We start from the raw sequence: 12,771 nt of genomic DNA, 5'->3' as shown, positions 1-12,771 counted from the left end.
CTGTTGTATTTCATTGTTGTTTGTAATGGTGAGGATTACATAAATATTTATAGAGTGATACAAGGGGCATATAACAAAATATGTCAGAGGTTGTTATAACAACTTGTACTATTAATATCTAGAATAACATTATGTCAGAGGTTGTTATAACAAATTGTACTATCTAATATCTAGACTAATATGTAAGAAACTTTTTAGTTGATTCTATCATTACACTAGTGCCTTACTGATGGATAAATTCTGACATTTTAGAATACACTTTGGTGAACTTAACATCTAACTTTATAATATTTACAGAATGACGAGTTGATTAACTCGACAAGCTCACTCCACATTAGCCTTTTGTCTCGGTCTTAACATAGAATTACAACCTTCGAATCTATCTCAATAAAAACTACCATGAAGACAAGCATGGAAGAACTTATATAAAAATTCACCATTAGAGAATTTGGGTAAAAGACAACATATCATTCACATAATTACAAAAACTCACCCGCTACAAACTTGAGAAGCTACCAGTAATCTCCACAAGTACAAAAACCATTTTCAATTCGATGAAAACGGATTCGGTCCCTCATAATAATCACCCGTTTCAATACTTTAGATACCATCTTCATCCACGAGTGACAATCAATACAGGTCCTCAAATTCTTTGTAATCCTAATTTCAGATCCCGGGCTTGATTTTAATATACCATAAGCCAAAGCCAATTTTTCACTATGATAATTCAAATTTCCCTCTTTTTCCTCCTCAGATATATCCATTAACACTAATTCAGTAACAGAATGAAATCCTTCCTCTTTAATATGACAAATTAACGCTTCAAGAATCTTGTAAATCGATTCAGTTTCAAAATGTGATCGATCCCCTGATTTAAATTGATGAACTGATCCACCAAATTCAATCCAACTTTTTCCCCTGTTTTTAGAAACTCTATTTTCCCTCATCGTATACCTTAATTTTTCAGCACTATCCCATTTATTAACAGAACAATAAGTATTCGATAGTAACACATAATCACCACTATCAAGATTTAATATTTTTGAAACCGCAAGTTCACCTAAATCAGTATTTCTTTGTGTTCTACAACCACTAAGAAATGCTCGCCATATAACAAGATCAGGTTCCATTGGCATCCCTTTAATTATTTCATAAGCTTCTTCTAGTAACCCGGCCCTACTAAAAAGGTCAACCATTGACCCATAATGCTCGAGTTGTGGCGTAATCAAGTACTTTGTCCTCATCAAATCAAAATACTCACGACCCTTTTGGGTCAACCCACAATGACTACACGCGGTTAAAACCCCAACAAAAGTAACCGCATCGGGTAATATATTTTTACCTTCCATACGTGAAAAAATTTCAACGGCGTCCGTAGCAAGACCGTGCATTGCTAGCCCGTTAATCATTGCATTCCAAACGGAAACGTCGTTATCTTTAACGCTTTCAAAGATCGATTTTGCGGTTTCGATCCTTCCGCATCTTGAGTACATGTCTATGAGTGCAGAACTCAAAATAAAATTAAGTTCAATATTATTTTCTATTAACAAATTGTGTATCCATTTAGCTTGATCTAGAGCTCCAACGCGACCACATGCAATGATAATAGATGAAAATGTGAACTTATCTGGATCCATATTTGATTTTAACATCTTTCTGAAAAACCCTAATGCCTCCTGAAAACGTGTGTTTCTAACAAAACCTCCTATCATTGAGTTCCAGGAAATCAGATCTCGTTTAGGCATCTTTTTGAATATCTGCTTGGCAATTTCAACATCTCCCATTTTCATAAAACTGGTAATGATTGAGTTTAAAGAAACCAGATTGAACTTCCAATAAGGAACTTCATCAAGTACTTGACGAGCAGAACTGAGATGATTGAAAGATATGTATGTTGCAACCAGCAGTGAAGTAAGAGATGGGCATGCATAGTACCCGAGTTTAATGATTCTTGTATGTATTCCATTAACAGTTTTTGAATTTGTTGAGAATTTGCAGTCTTCTAAAGAACGAACCAGCAAATGGTGGTCTGAAAATGTTGTACCGTTAAAGAAGAATCACCTTAAACCAACAATCAGATGATACCAGGAATCAATGATCTCACAACATTTAATATCAAATGAACATGGAAATGTGACTTTTTGACAAGGCATTAGGTAAATAGTGTTGCATGGAAAACAAATATTGCTAATAAGGATTTCAATTCTCAAAAAGCAAAAGCTAATAGATAACAATAAGTGATTCCGAAATTAACTGGAAACTTTTTTAATCTAGCACTAACATTAAATATATAAGCATACACACAGTGAATGTATTATGAGAATAAATCTGATGAACAGTCCTTGCAAATTAGCACAGAAACAGACGTGTAGAAATCCAAGGACCGCACGCGCGTGTCGAAATAATGTGTGTATCAGTAGATTCAATGATCACTACTTGCAAACTGTGAAGCCTATTAAGACACGAACACATCTAGCAAAGAATCAATTAAGCATACACACAGCATTTGGTAATTCAGATTATGTGTACAATAGTAACTTACAGGAGCAATATATATATATCTAATCCAGCATATAAAACGGATAAACAAACAATTTAACTCAATCAACACTGAATAATGTGTAACTATAATAAGCAAAACTTGCCACATACATTTACAAATAAATTAAGCAAACTTAATGCGATTGTGCCAGTGAAAGAGTGTATAATAATGCTATAATAAAGTTAGCACACAGACAGGTAAGATTACATATAAGCTTAGAGAAATACAAAGTCATTATGCGTTGTATAAATGTGATGCTAATAATACTAAAAAGTAGTTGCAATACAGCAAAACAGAAGATATGATTACATCAAAATAAAAATTAGGTTAATTACAAAACCTGAAAGTTCGTTAGATCGAAATTGAATAACGGAAGCTGTGTGATTGAAGCAGCTACGAATACGATTGATCTGGAAATGCATACGATTTAAGCGAACTTGTATCTTCATTTCTACAGTCAATTTAAGCACAAAAGTTTGAGAAGATCGCTGTCAGATTATGTTGAAGTTTTGCATAATGTTGAAGAAGAAGTCTTTGGGCTTTCAATTTGGACTTTTATATTGGACCAGAGGTTTTTCAATTTGGACTTTTATATTGGCCCAACTTTGGTCCCAGAACAACGTGTTCTCGGAAATATAGAAGAAAAATTGATATTTCCAAAATTGAAAGATCCATTATTATTATAAGAAATAATCGTTTGAAAATACATTTAAATTTGACAAATTTATGTGGTATACATTTAACTTTCATATCTCTTATTATATGCGTTAAGCTATTTAAATTGTTTAATTGTATATATTTAACCTGTTATAACAGGTAAACTTCTAGTCACCAACTAGACAAAATTACATTATTGACCCTTCATGTTTGTCAAATATCACATGCTAGTCGTTTATGTTTATTTTTAACGCCATTAATCCCTCATCATCTTAAACTCTTCAACAAACCTCAATTCTAAATTAAACCTTAACAAATAAAATTGATTTCTATTCTACTTTTCAATATTCGTTTTTTTCCTCGACACCTTATTATTTACCAACATTTGTAATCTTATTTGGGGTCAACAGAATATATCGTTTGCATCTAAATCTAGAATATGTCGATTGCACCGATCTAAAAGACTATATCATGTGAAATCAGGTCTGCAACTACCTGACCTGATGTATACAGAGGGACTTGCGATGGCCACAAAACATCATGTCATTGAATGCTAGAGATTGGCTCGAAATAACGTCATTGAATGTGGCGGTGTTAGTGTTATAACTCTAGTAGCGGTGGTTGGTGTTTAGAAACTCGTCAAATACAAACATGTTGGTGTCGGAGACGACGATAGCCCAACCATTGACGGCGGTGGCGGTGACTAAACCGTTGACACCTAAACTTAACCCACTTGAACCGTTACTTTATCTTTTGGAAAATTGAAAGGAAGTGTGTTTGGATCGTTAGTTATAAAATTATGGAAAGGAAATTTAACTAGAACACTGGGTTTTAATCAAAGATCCTCCACCTTTAGTTTGATGGGAAAATGAGTTTTTAAGGATGATGTAACAGACTGAAATCAGGGCTGGACGTAAGATGACTATTCTGCTCTTAGGACTTTATTATGTGTCTTTATGTGCTTTTATTTTAATTAAGTGTTTAGAGTTATCTGATTGTTTGATTAGGACAAGTTTGTGACGAGTGTCACAAAACATGTTTGTTTATTTAATTTTTCATTTGAATCATACTATAGTTTTGGACTTTAGTAGCTTTTTTGAACATACCATAACTAATTTTAATATTGTCTCTATACATTCATAGTATATAAGTGTAATTGTATATATCATACCTTTCTGATGCTCTAATATCAACGGATTTAAACGGTGTTGATGCAAATATAAATTATTTTTAAAATTTTTCATTTGAATCATTGTACTTTTTTTTGTCATTTGAATAATATTATGAGCTTTTTTGCCTTTTACATATCTAGATTTAAATTTTATCACAAAATCAAATATATAAATTTGGTTGAAACTTTATTTGCTTAGCTTAACAGAGAGGTGATTTAAATGATGATGGAAGAAAGAACGATAAAAGCATACCTAGTTAGACTTTTCTAAAAACCTAATAATTAATTAATAGGCCAATGTTCATCTGTTGAAAATGAAAAATATTATAAATTCAAACTTCCATGTTATGTGTTTGCACATAATTAACCATTCATTATTCAATGATGTTAATATGTATGAAATCATCATATCATATAATAGATAACTAGAGCAACACATTTAGTTTATTATTACTGTATATCTTATGTATAGATAATGCAAATATTTTAATGGAAGCATAACACGTATCACATGTCAAACAAGATGACATCTTGATACTCCGTATATAATTTACTTTAACAAGTCTGGGTGTTAGTACAGTATTAAAACATATACGGAGTAGTAACATATACTCCGATATAAAAGTACGATGGATATCATACCGAGTACTAACGGATATTCAATGGATATCCGTTAACCCGCTTAATCCATTGAAATAAATATAAACGGATGAATTGAACGTAAATGATTATGGATATGGATATGAGCGCACAAAAATTAAGTGGATATGAATATGTATATGGACTTACCGTATCCATATCCGATTCATTGCTATCCCTGCAGAAAACACTATCTGATTTTTTTTTTCAAAATTAGTGACCAAATTTTGGTTACTATCTAACTTTGAAAGAACCATTTTTGATATATCGTTTTTTAAATTAGTGACCATTTTTTTTTTATCTATATTAATATATTTTAGTAACCACTATTTTTAAGTCACTGATATTATAAATTTTCTTACTATCTAACTTTGAAAGAACCATTTTTGTTATATCGTCTTTTAAATTAGCGACCATTTTTTGGTGTATATTAATATATTTTAGTAACCACTAGTATTTTTAAGTCACTAATATTGTATGGTGATTAAAATTTAGTGACTATTTTTTAACGCTAACTAAATAGCTTTATTAGTGATCATTTTAGAAGTCCTCACTAAAAATGGTCACAAATAACCGTTTTTCTTGTAGTGGATGTTTCTCTCGTTTTTTTGTGTGTTTTATGTTGGGTTTCACGAAAGCGTTAGCGTTTTTGTGTGTAGCGAAAGATATAAGCAAGAAAAAAAAAGTAAATGGTCTGAAAAGATAACATAAACTACACAATTTGACAATAAAGGTAATATGTGTTTTGATTATGTCCGATAAATTATATACCGCAATTTGTCACAAAAAAGGACTATAGTTTCAAAAAAGTGTGAAATTGGGGTAATATTGTTCAACTTATTAACGATCGTTAGTCAAATATCGTTAAGTGCTCAAATTTCGTTACACGGTTGGTCCCTAAAATTAAAAAATATACATAGAGAAAATAAAGAAATATAAAATATTTAAAAAATAATAAAAATAAATAGAATAAATAAAAATTATGAAAAATAAAATTAAAAAATTTAAAACTTAAAATTAAAAAAGTTAAAATTTAAAACTTGTTATTATCATATTGTTATTATTATTATTAATTTTGTTGTTGTTGTTGTTGTTATTTTTACATTATTATTATTATTATTATTATTATTATTATTATTATTATTATTATTATTATTATTATTATTATTATTATTATATTATTATTATTATTATTATAATTAGTACTATTATTATTATTATTATTGTTATTGTTATTATTTATTATTATTTATCAAGCATATTTTCACGAACTGGTGTGGATTTATTAAGATAAGGTGTAAGATTAAAGGGACAATTATGCCGTTAAAAAAAAGGAAAATTATGAAAAGGACGCACGTATCATATCTTAAACGTTAACCATTCAAAGGTAGTCCAGTGGTTAGGGCCATTTTGCATGAGGTATCAGATCCGAATCTTGAGATGAACAAGGAGAGATTGAAAACATAATGAGTTGCGTACAATAAAGTATGAAATTGAAATACATGTCCACGAGTAACTTTATTCAAATATGCATTAAAGTTATTGTACGTTACTAATTGAAAAATTATATTATGAGAATATATAATTTATGTGTTTATGTGGAGTAAAAAATGATATTTTCTCTTAAAATGAGTTATATCATATTTATTCTTTATAAACACATAAATTGCATATTTTCTCAAAAATGCATCAAAATTATCATATATTTATGCAATTAAAAGTGTGGCAACTTAGTGTAAGTGGTAATGTTAATAAAAAAAGGTTCAACTTGTATAAAAAGGATAAAAAAAATAGCCAAAATTATTAATTCACATACTTTTACTTTTAATTCACAAACAAATCAATAATGATAATTGAATAAAGTGATACGGAGTATAATTTTCACATATACTAGTAAAAAAGTTGATACAATTTTCACATCTATATAACACTTGTTAATACATTTTTTAAATTTTGAGTTCCTAAAAAACTTCATATATTTTTCAACCAACATGGTATGAATAAAAGTTGATACACTCTTATAAATGAATAAAGAAAATTGATATAAATAATTTTTTCTATCCTTTTCAAAATAAAAGTTTTTTTTTTTTTTTACTTAAACCAGTGGCATCAACGTAAAAATTTTACTCGTTATTTAGTCGGTAATTTAGTTTATATTTGGCGTAGAGCTTTTGAGAGTTTTAAGGGCTCCTCAAATGTTTCGAGCTCACCTCGGGGCTCAAAGTGAATTATAGCAAAAGCAAGCTTTTCGGGATAAATGTCAGTAATCTTGAAGTTGAGGCAATTGCTAATGTGTTTTGTTGCAATATTGGTACATTCCCGTGTACTTATCTTGGACTCCCTTTTGGTGCGAAAATGAATAAAGCCTCGAATTGGAAACCGGTGGTAGATAAATTTGATAAAAGGCTCGCGGATTGGAGAGCACGATCGATGTCATTTGGTGGTCGTTTGACACTTGTCAAATCGGTGCTCAATAGTTTACCGTTGTATTTCTTCTCGCTCTTTCGTGCCCCGCAAAGTGTGATTAAAAAACTAGAGAGTGTGAGGCGTTTTTTCTTTTGGGGCGGGTCGGGAAATAAATCACGAATTCCATGGGTAAAATGGTATGAGGTGTGACGACCCGAAATTTCTGACCAAATTTAAACTTGATCTTTATATGATTTCGACACGATAAGCAAAGATTGTAATGTTGAATCTCAAAAATTTTGAACTATTTTCAAACATTCATTTGACCTTCGATCATTCTCGTCAATTCACGAACTATTAATTGTAAATAAATATGTATATATATGTATATATAGGTATATAAATAATAATTAGAAATATTAAATAAAGTGTTATATGAATTGATGATTTGAACTAATCATAATCTACGAAATAATTAAATTATTATTAAAACATAATAAATATAAGGTAATTCGAATATAAATGGTTTTGAATTCATTTAGTAAACGATTGTAGTACGTGTTCATCAGTCGATGGGTATTTAGGGTATTTAAGCAAGTTAAAATTCAATCCGTAAATGGTAACGGCTAACTAATCACACGTTTAATTTCTTTTATTATATTATAATCATTATTATATTTAATATTACTATTATTGATTGAATTATAATTGAATGTACTATTCCAGATTGAATTATGATGGATAGTTTGTTATACTCCGTGAACTAATTATGCACCATTTTATAAATTGAGGAATTACATCCTTACACTTGGCCACTATCCTATCTAATTCATATATTTCCTACATATATATGTACATAGCACACATGTAGTGACCCGAACTATTCCATGTTTATATATATTAAATGAAATTGATATTTATATGATTAAGTGTTTCCAACATGTTAAGCAATCAAACTTGTTAAGACTTGATTAATTGAAATAGGTTTTATATAGACAATTGATCACCCAAGTTGACCGGTGATTCACGAACGTTAAAACTTGTAAAAACTATATGATGTCATATATATGTATGTATATATAGTTAAAATGGTATTATGATAAGTAAACATATCATTAAGTATATTAACAATGAACTACATATGTAAAAACAAGACTACTAACTTAAGGATTTCGAACGAGGCATATATGTAACGATTATCGTTGTAACGACATTTAAATGTATATATATCATATTAAGATATATTAATATATCATAATATCATGATAATATAATAATTTAACATCTCATTAGATATAATAAACAATGGGTTAACAACATTAAATGAGATCGTTAACTTAAAGGTTTCAAAACAACACTTACATGTAACGACTAACGATGACTTAACGACTCAGTTAAAATGTATATACATGTAGTGTATTTAGATGTATTAATATACTTTTTGAAGACTTCAAAACATATATCAAAACACTCATACTTAACGAAAATGGTTACAGTTACATTCCCATTCTTTTTTCATCAAGAATTCTAGTCGTATTCATACCCGTATTATACACAGCTACTAGACGTACTTACTATAGGTATATACCAATAGGAACTAGCATGGGATTCCACTCTTGATTATGTCATGCATGACTAATCAATTTTAACTCTCAATTTTAACTTCTACCATGAACTAGTCAACTAACTAGAACTCCTTTTAACCCCACTCACCACTCACCACTTACCACTCATCATTCACTCCATTTCACTTCCAATTCTCTTTCTAATTCTCTCTCAACACACACACACACACACACTTATGAACGAATTTTTCTAGTAGCTAATCATCATCTTCATCAAAAATTACTTCAAGAATCAAGCTATAATCATCTTAGGAAGAACACTTCAAGAACACTTCGAAAATCCTTTCAAGTTTACTAGTTTACTTCCAAGCTTTGTAATCCATTCCAAGTAATCATCTAAGATCAAGAAACCTTTGTTATTTACAGTAGGTTATCTTTCTTATTCAAGGTAATATTCATATTCAAACTTTGATTCAATTTCTATAACTATAAACTATCTTAATTCGAGTAAAAATCTTACTTGAACTTGTTTTGTGTCATGATCCTACTTCAAGAACATTCAAGCCATCCAAGCTCCTTTGAAGCTAGATCATTTCTTGTCACTTCCAGTAGGTTTACCTACTAAACTTGAGGTAGTAATGATGTTCATAACATCATTCGATTCATATATATAAAACTATCTTATTCGAAGGTTTAAACTCGTAATCACTAGAACATAGTTTAGTTAATTCTAAACTTGTTCACAAACAAAAGTTAATCCTTCTAACTTGACTTTTAAAATCAACTAAACATATATTCTATATCTATATTATATGCTAACTTAATGATTTAAAACCGGAAAACACGAAAAACACCGTAAAACCGGATATACGCCGTCGTAGTAACACCGCGGGCTATTTTGGGTTAGTTAATTAAAAACTATGATAAACTTTGATTTAAAAGTTGTTCTTCTGGGAAAATGATTTTTCTTATGAACATGAAACTATATCCAAAAATCATGGTTAAACTCAAAGTGGAAGTATGTTTTCCAAAATGGTCATCTAGACGTCGTTCTTTCGACTGAAATGACTACCTTTACAAAAATGACTTGTAACCTGTATTTATGACTATAAACTTATACTTTTTCTGTTTTGATTCATAAACTTAAGTTCAATATGAAACCATAGCAACTTAAAACACTCAAAACGGATTTAAAACGAAGAAGTTATGGGTAAAACAAGATTGGATATTTTTGCTTGTTGTAGCTACGTGAAAATTGGTAACAAATCTATGTTAATCATATCCTAGCTAACTTATATTGTATTATACATGTATTCTAATATATTATGTAATCTTGGGATACCATAGACACGTATGCAAATGTTTTGACATATCATATCGACCCATCTATATATATTATTTGGAACAACCATAGACACTCTATATGCAGTAATGTTGGAGTTAGCTATACATGGTTGAGGTTGATTCCAAATATATATATATATATACTTTGAGTTGTGATCTAGCCTGAGATGTGTATATACTGGGTCGTGGATTGATTCAAGATAATATATATCGATTTATTTCTGTACATCTAACTATGGACAACTAGATGTAGGTTACTAACGAGGACAGCTGACTTAATAAACTTAAAACAGTAAAACGTATTAAAAATATTGTAAATATATTTTGAACATACTTTGATATATATGTACATATTTGTTATAGGTTCGTGAATCAACCAGTGGCCAAGTCTTACTTCCCGACGAAGTAAAAATCTGTGAAAGTGAGTTATAGTCCCACTTTTAAAAATCTAATATTTTGGGATGAGAATACATGTAATTTTATAAATGTTTTACGAAATAGACACAAGTAAATGAAACCACATTATATGGGTGAATGATCGAAGCCGAATATGCCCCTTTTTAGCTTGGTAGCCTAAGAATTTGGGAACAGACCCCCAAATTGACTCGAATCCTAAAGATAGATCTATCGGGCCCAACAAGCCCCATTCTGGAATTTGAAATGCTTTAGTACTTCGATTTTATCATGTTCAATGGGTGTCCCGAAATGATGAGAATATTCTATATGCATCTTGTTAATGTCGGTTACCAGGTGTTCACCATATGAATGATTTTTATCTCTATGTATGAGATGTATATTGAAATATGAAATCTTGTGGTCTATTACTATGATTTGATAATATATAGGTTAAACCTATAACTCACCAACATTTTTTTTGACGTTTTAAGCATGTTTATTCTCAGGTGATTATTAAGAGCTTCCGCTGTTGCATACTAAAATAAGGACAAGATTTGGAGTCCATGCTTGTATGATATTATGTAAAAACTGCATTCAAGAAACTTATTTTTGATGTAATATATTCTTATTGTAATCCATTATGTAATGGTCGTGTGTAAACGATATATTTTAGATTATCATTATTTGATAATCTACGTAATGCTTCTTAAACCTTTATCGATAAAATAAAGGTTATGGTTGTTTTAAAAATGAATGCAGTCTTTGAAAAACGTCTCATATAGAGGTCCAAACCTCGCGACGAAATCAATTAATATGGAACGTTTATAATCAATATGAACGGGACATTTCAGTTGGTATCCGAGCGTTGGTCTTAGAGAACCAGAATTTTTGCATTAGTGTGTCTTACCGAGTTTGTTAGGATGTATTAGTGAGTCTGGACTTCGACCGTGTTCTTCTTCAAAAAAAAAAAAAAAAAAACAATTGCTTAACTTTTTTGTTGGAAACTATATATTATTAACATGTAATTATTATGTGATATATTAACCCCTTAATGTGTTTAATATTGTGTGATAGATGTCTACCACTAGTACAAATCCCATCGACTCACCTAATAATAATGAAGAGTCGAATATACTTTGGAAAGATTCACAAATTCTCGAAGAGGAACCGGAAGAGGAGGAACCAGAAGAAGAGGAACCGGAAGAAGAGGAACCATAAGAGGAGGAATCGGAAGAGGAGGAACTGGAAGAAGAAGAGGTTCCGGAGAAAGAAATATTGATACCTACAGTAAATCATTTAAATAAAAGAAAATCCTCAACCAACGGACCAAAGTTAAAAATGGTCAATGGTGTTTCCGCCGAGGAAGCAAAATATTGGGAAGATTACCAATTTGTCGATGAATCGGATCCCGATGAGGATTCCGATGATGTTATAGAAATTACCTCGACCCAATTTAATATAGCAAAAGAAAATAATAAGGGAAAAGGTATAAAAATAGAGAAACCTGATTCCAACCCCGATGAGCTTTATATGTATCGGCAACATCCGTATTTCCTAAAGTGTAACAATAACCCGAGAACCTCTAAACCACCAGGTTTTTCTAAACCATTGTGGAAAACGACGGCTCGTATTAGAGGAACACCATATATCCCTAGAAAATTAGGAAAGCGAACCAAGTCCGAAGAAGAAGAAACCAGTGATTCAGATTAGGGTGTTGTAATCATGTTGTGTATTATATGTATTGTAGTGTGCTTGTACTTTTATGTTCTATGTAAAAATTGCTTGTATTGTTTGCTATTTATCTTTTACGAATCTAATCCTTGTCTATTTTACAGTATAAAAACAAAATGGACGTTAAGGGTAGACAACCGAATATTTTAGAAGACCTACCAGAGGATATAATTGAGAAAATCTTGTCTAGAGTCGGTCGGAATTCATCAGCACATTTAGTTATGGCGAAATTAACTTGTCAAACATTTGAAAGACTTTCCAGAAATGCCTTAGTTTATAAAAGGCTTTTCTTTGATAGGTGGGGTATATCACATTGCGGA

At 30.5% G+C, this 12,771-nt stretch overlaps 1 protein-coding gene across 1 annotated transcript; it reads right to left on the bottom strand.

The window, feature by feature from the left end:
- Positions 1–320: 320 nt before the first annotated feature.
- LOC139894092 (pentatricopeptide repeat-containing protein At5g50990-like) lies at positions 321–3,017 on the bottom strand. Its single transcript, XM_071877293.1, has 2 exons — positions 2,883–3,017; positions 321–2,029 (listed from the first exon to the last, which is right to left on the bottom strand). The coding sequence occupies exons 1-2, from the start codon at positions 2,989–2,991 to the stop codon at positions 513–515; spliced, it is 1,626 nt and encodes a 541-aa protein (XP_071733394.1). The 5' UTR covers positions 2,992–3,017; the 3' UTR covers positions 321–512.
- Positions 3,018–12,771: the final 9,754 nt, after the last annotated feature.

Source organism: Rutidosis leptorrhynchoides, chromosome 2 (assembly GCF_046630445.1).
Source record: "Rutidosis leptorrhynchoides isolate AG116_Rl617_1_P2 chromosome 2, CSIRO_AGI_Rlap_v1, whole genome shotgun sequence".
Classification (NCBI taxonomy): domain Eukaryota; kingdom Viridiplantae; phylum Streptophyta; class Magnoliopsida; order Asterales; family Asteraceae; genus Rutidosis; species Rutidosis leptorrhynchoides.
Note: the sequence above shows the minus strand (reverse complement) of the source record. Positions and strands in the feature narration are given on the sequence as shown.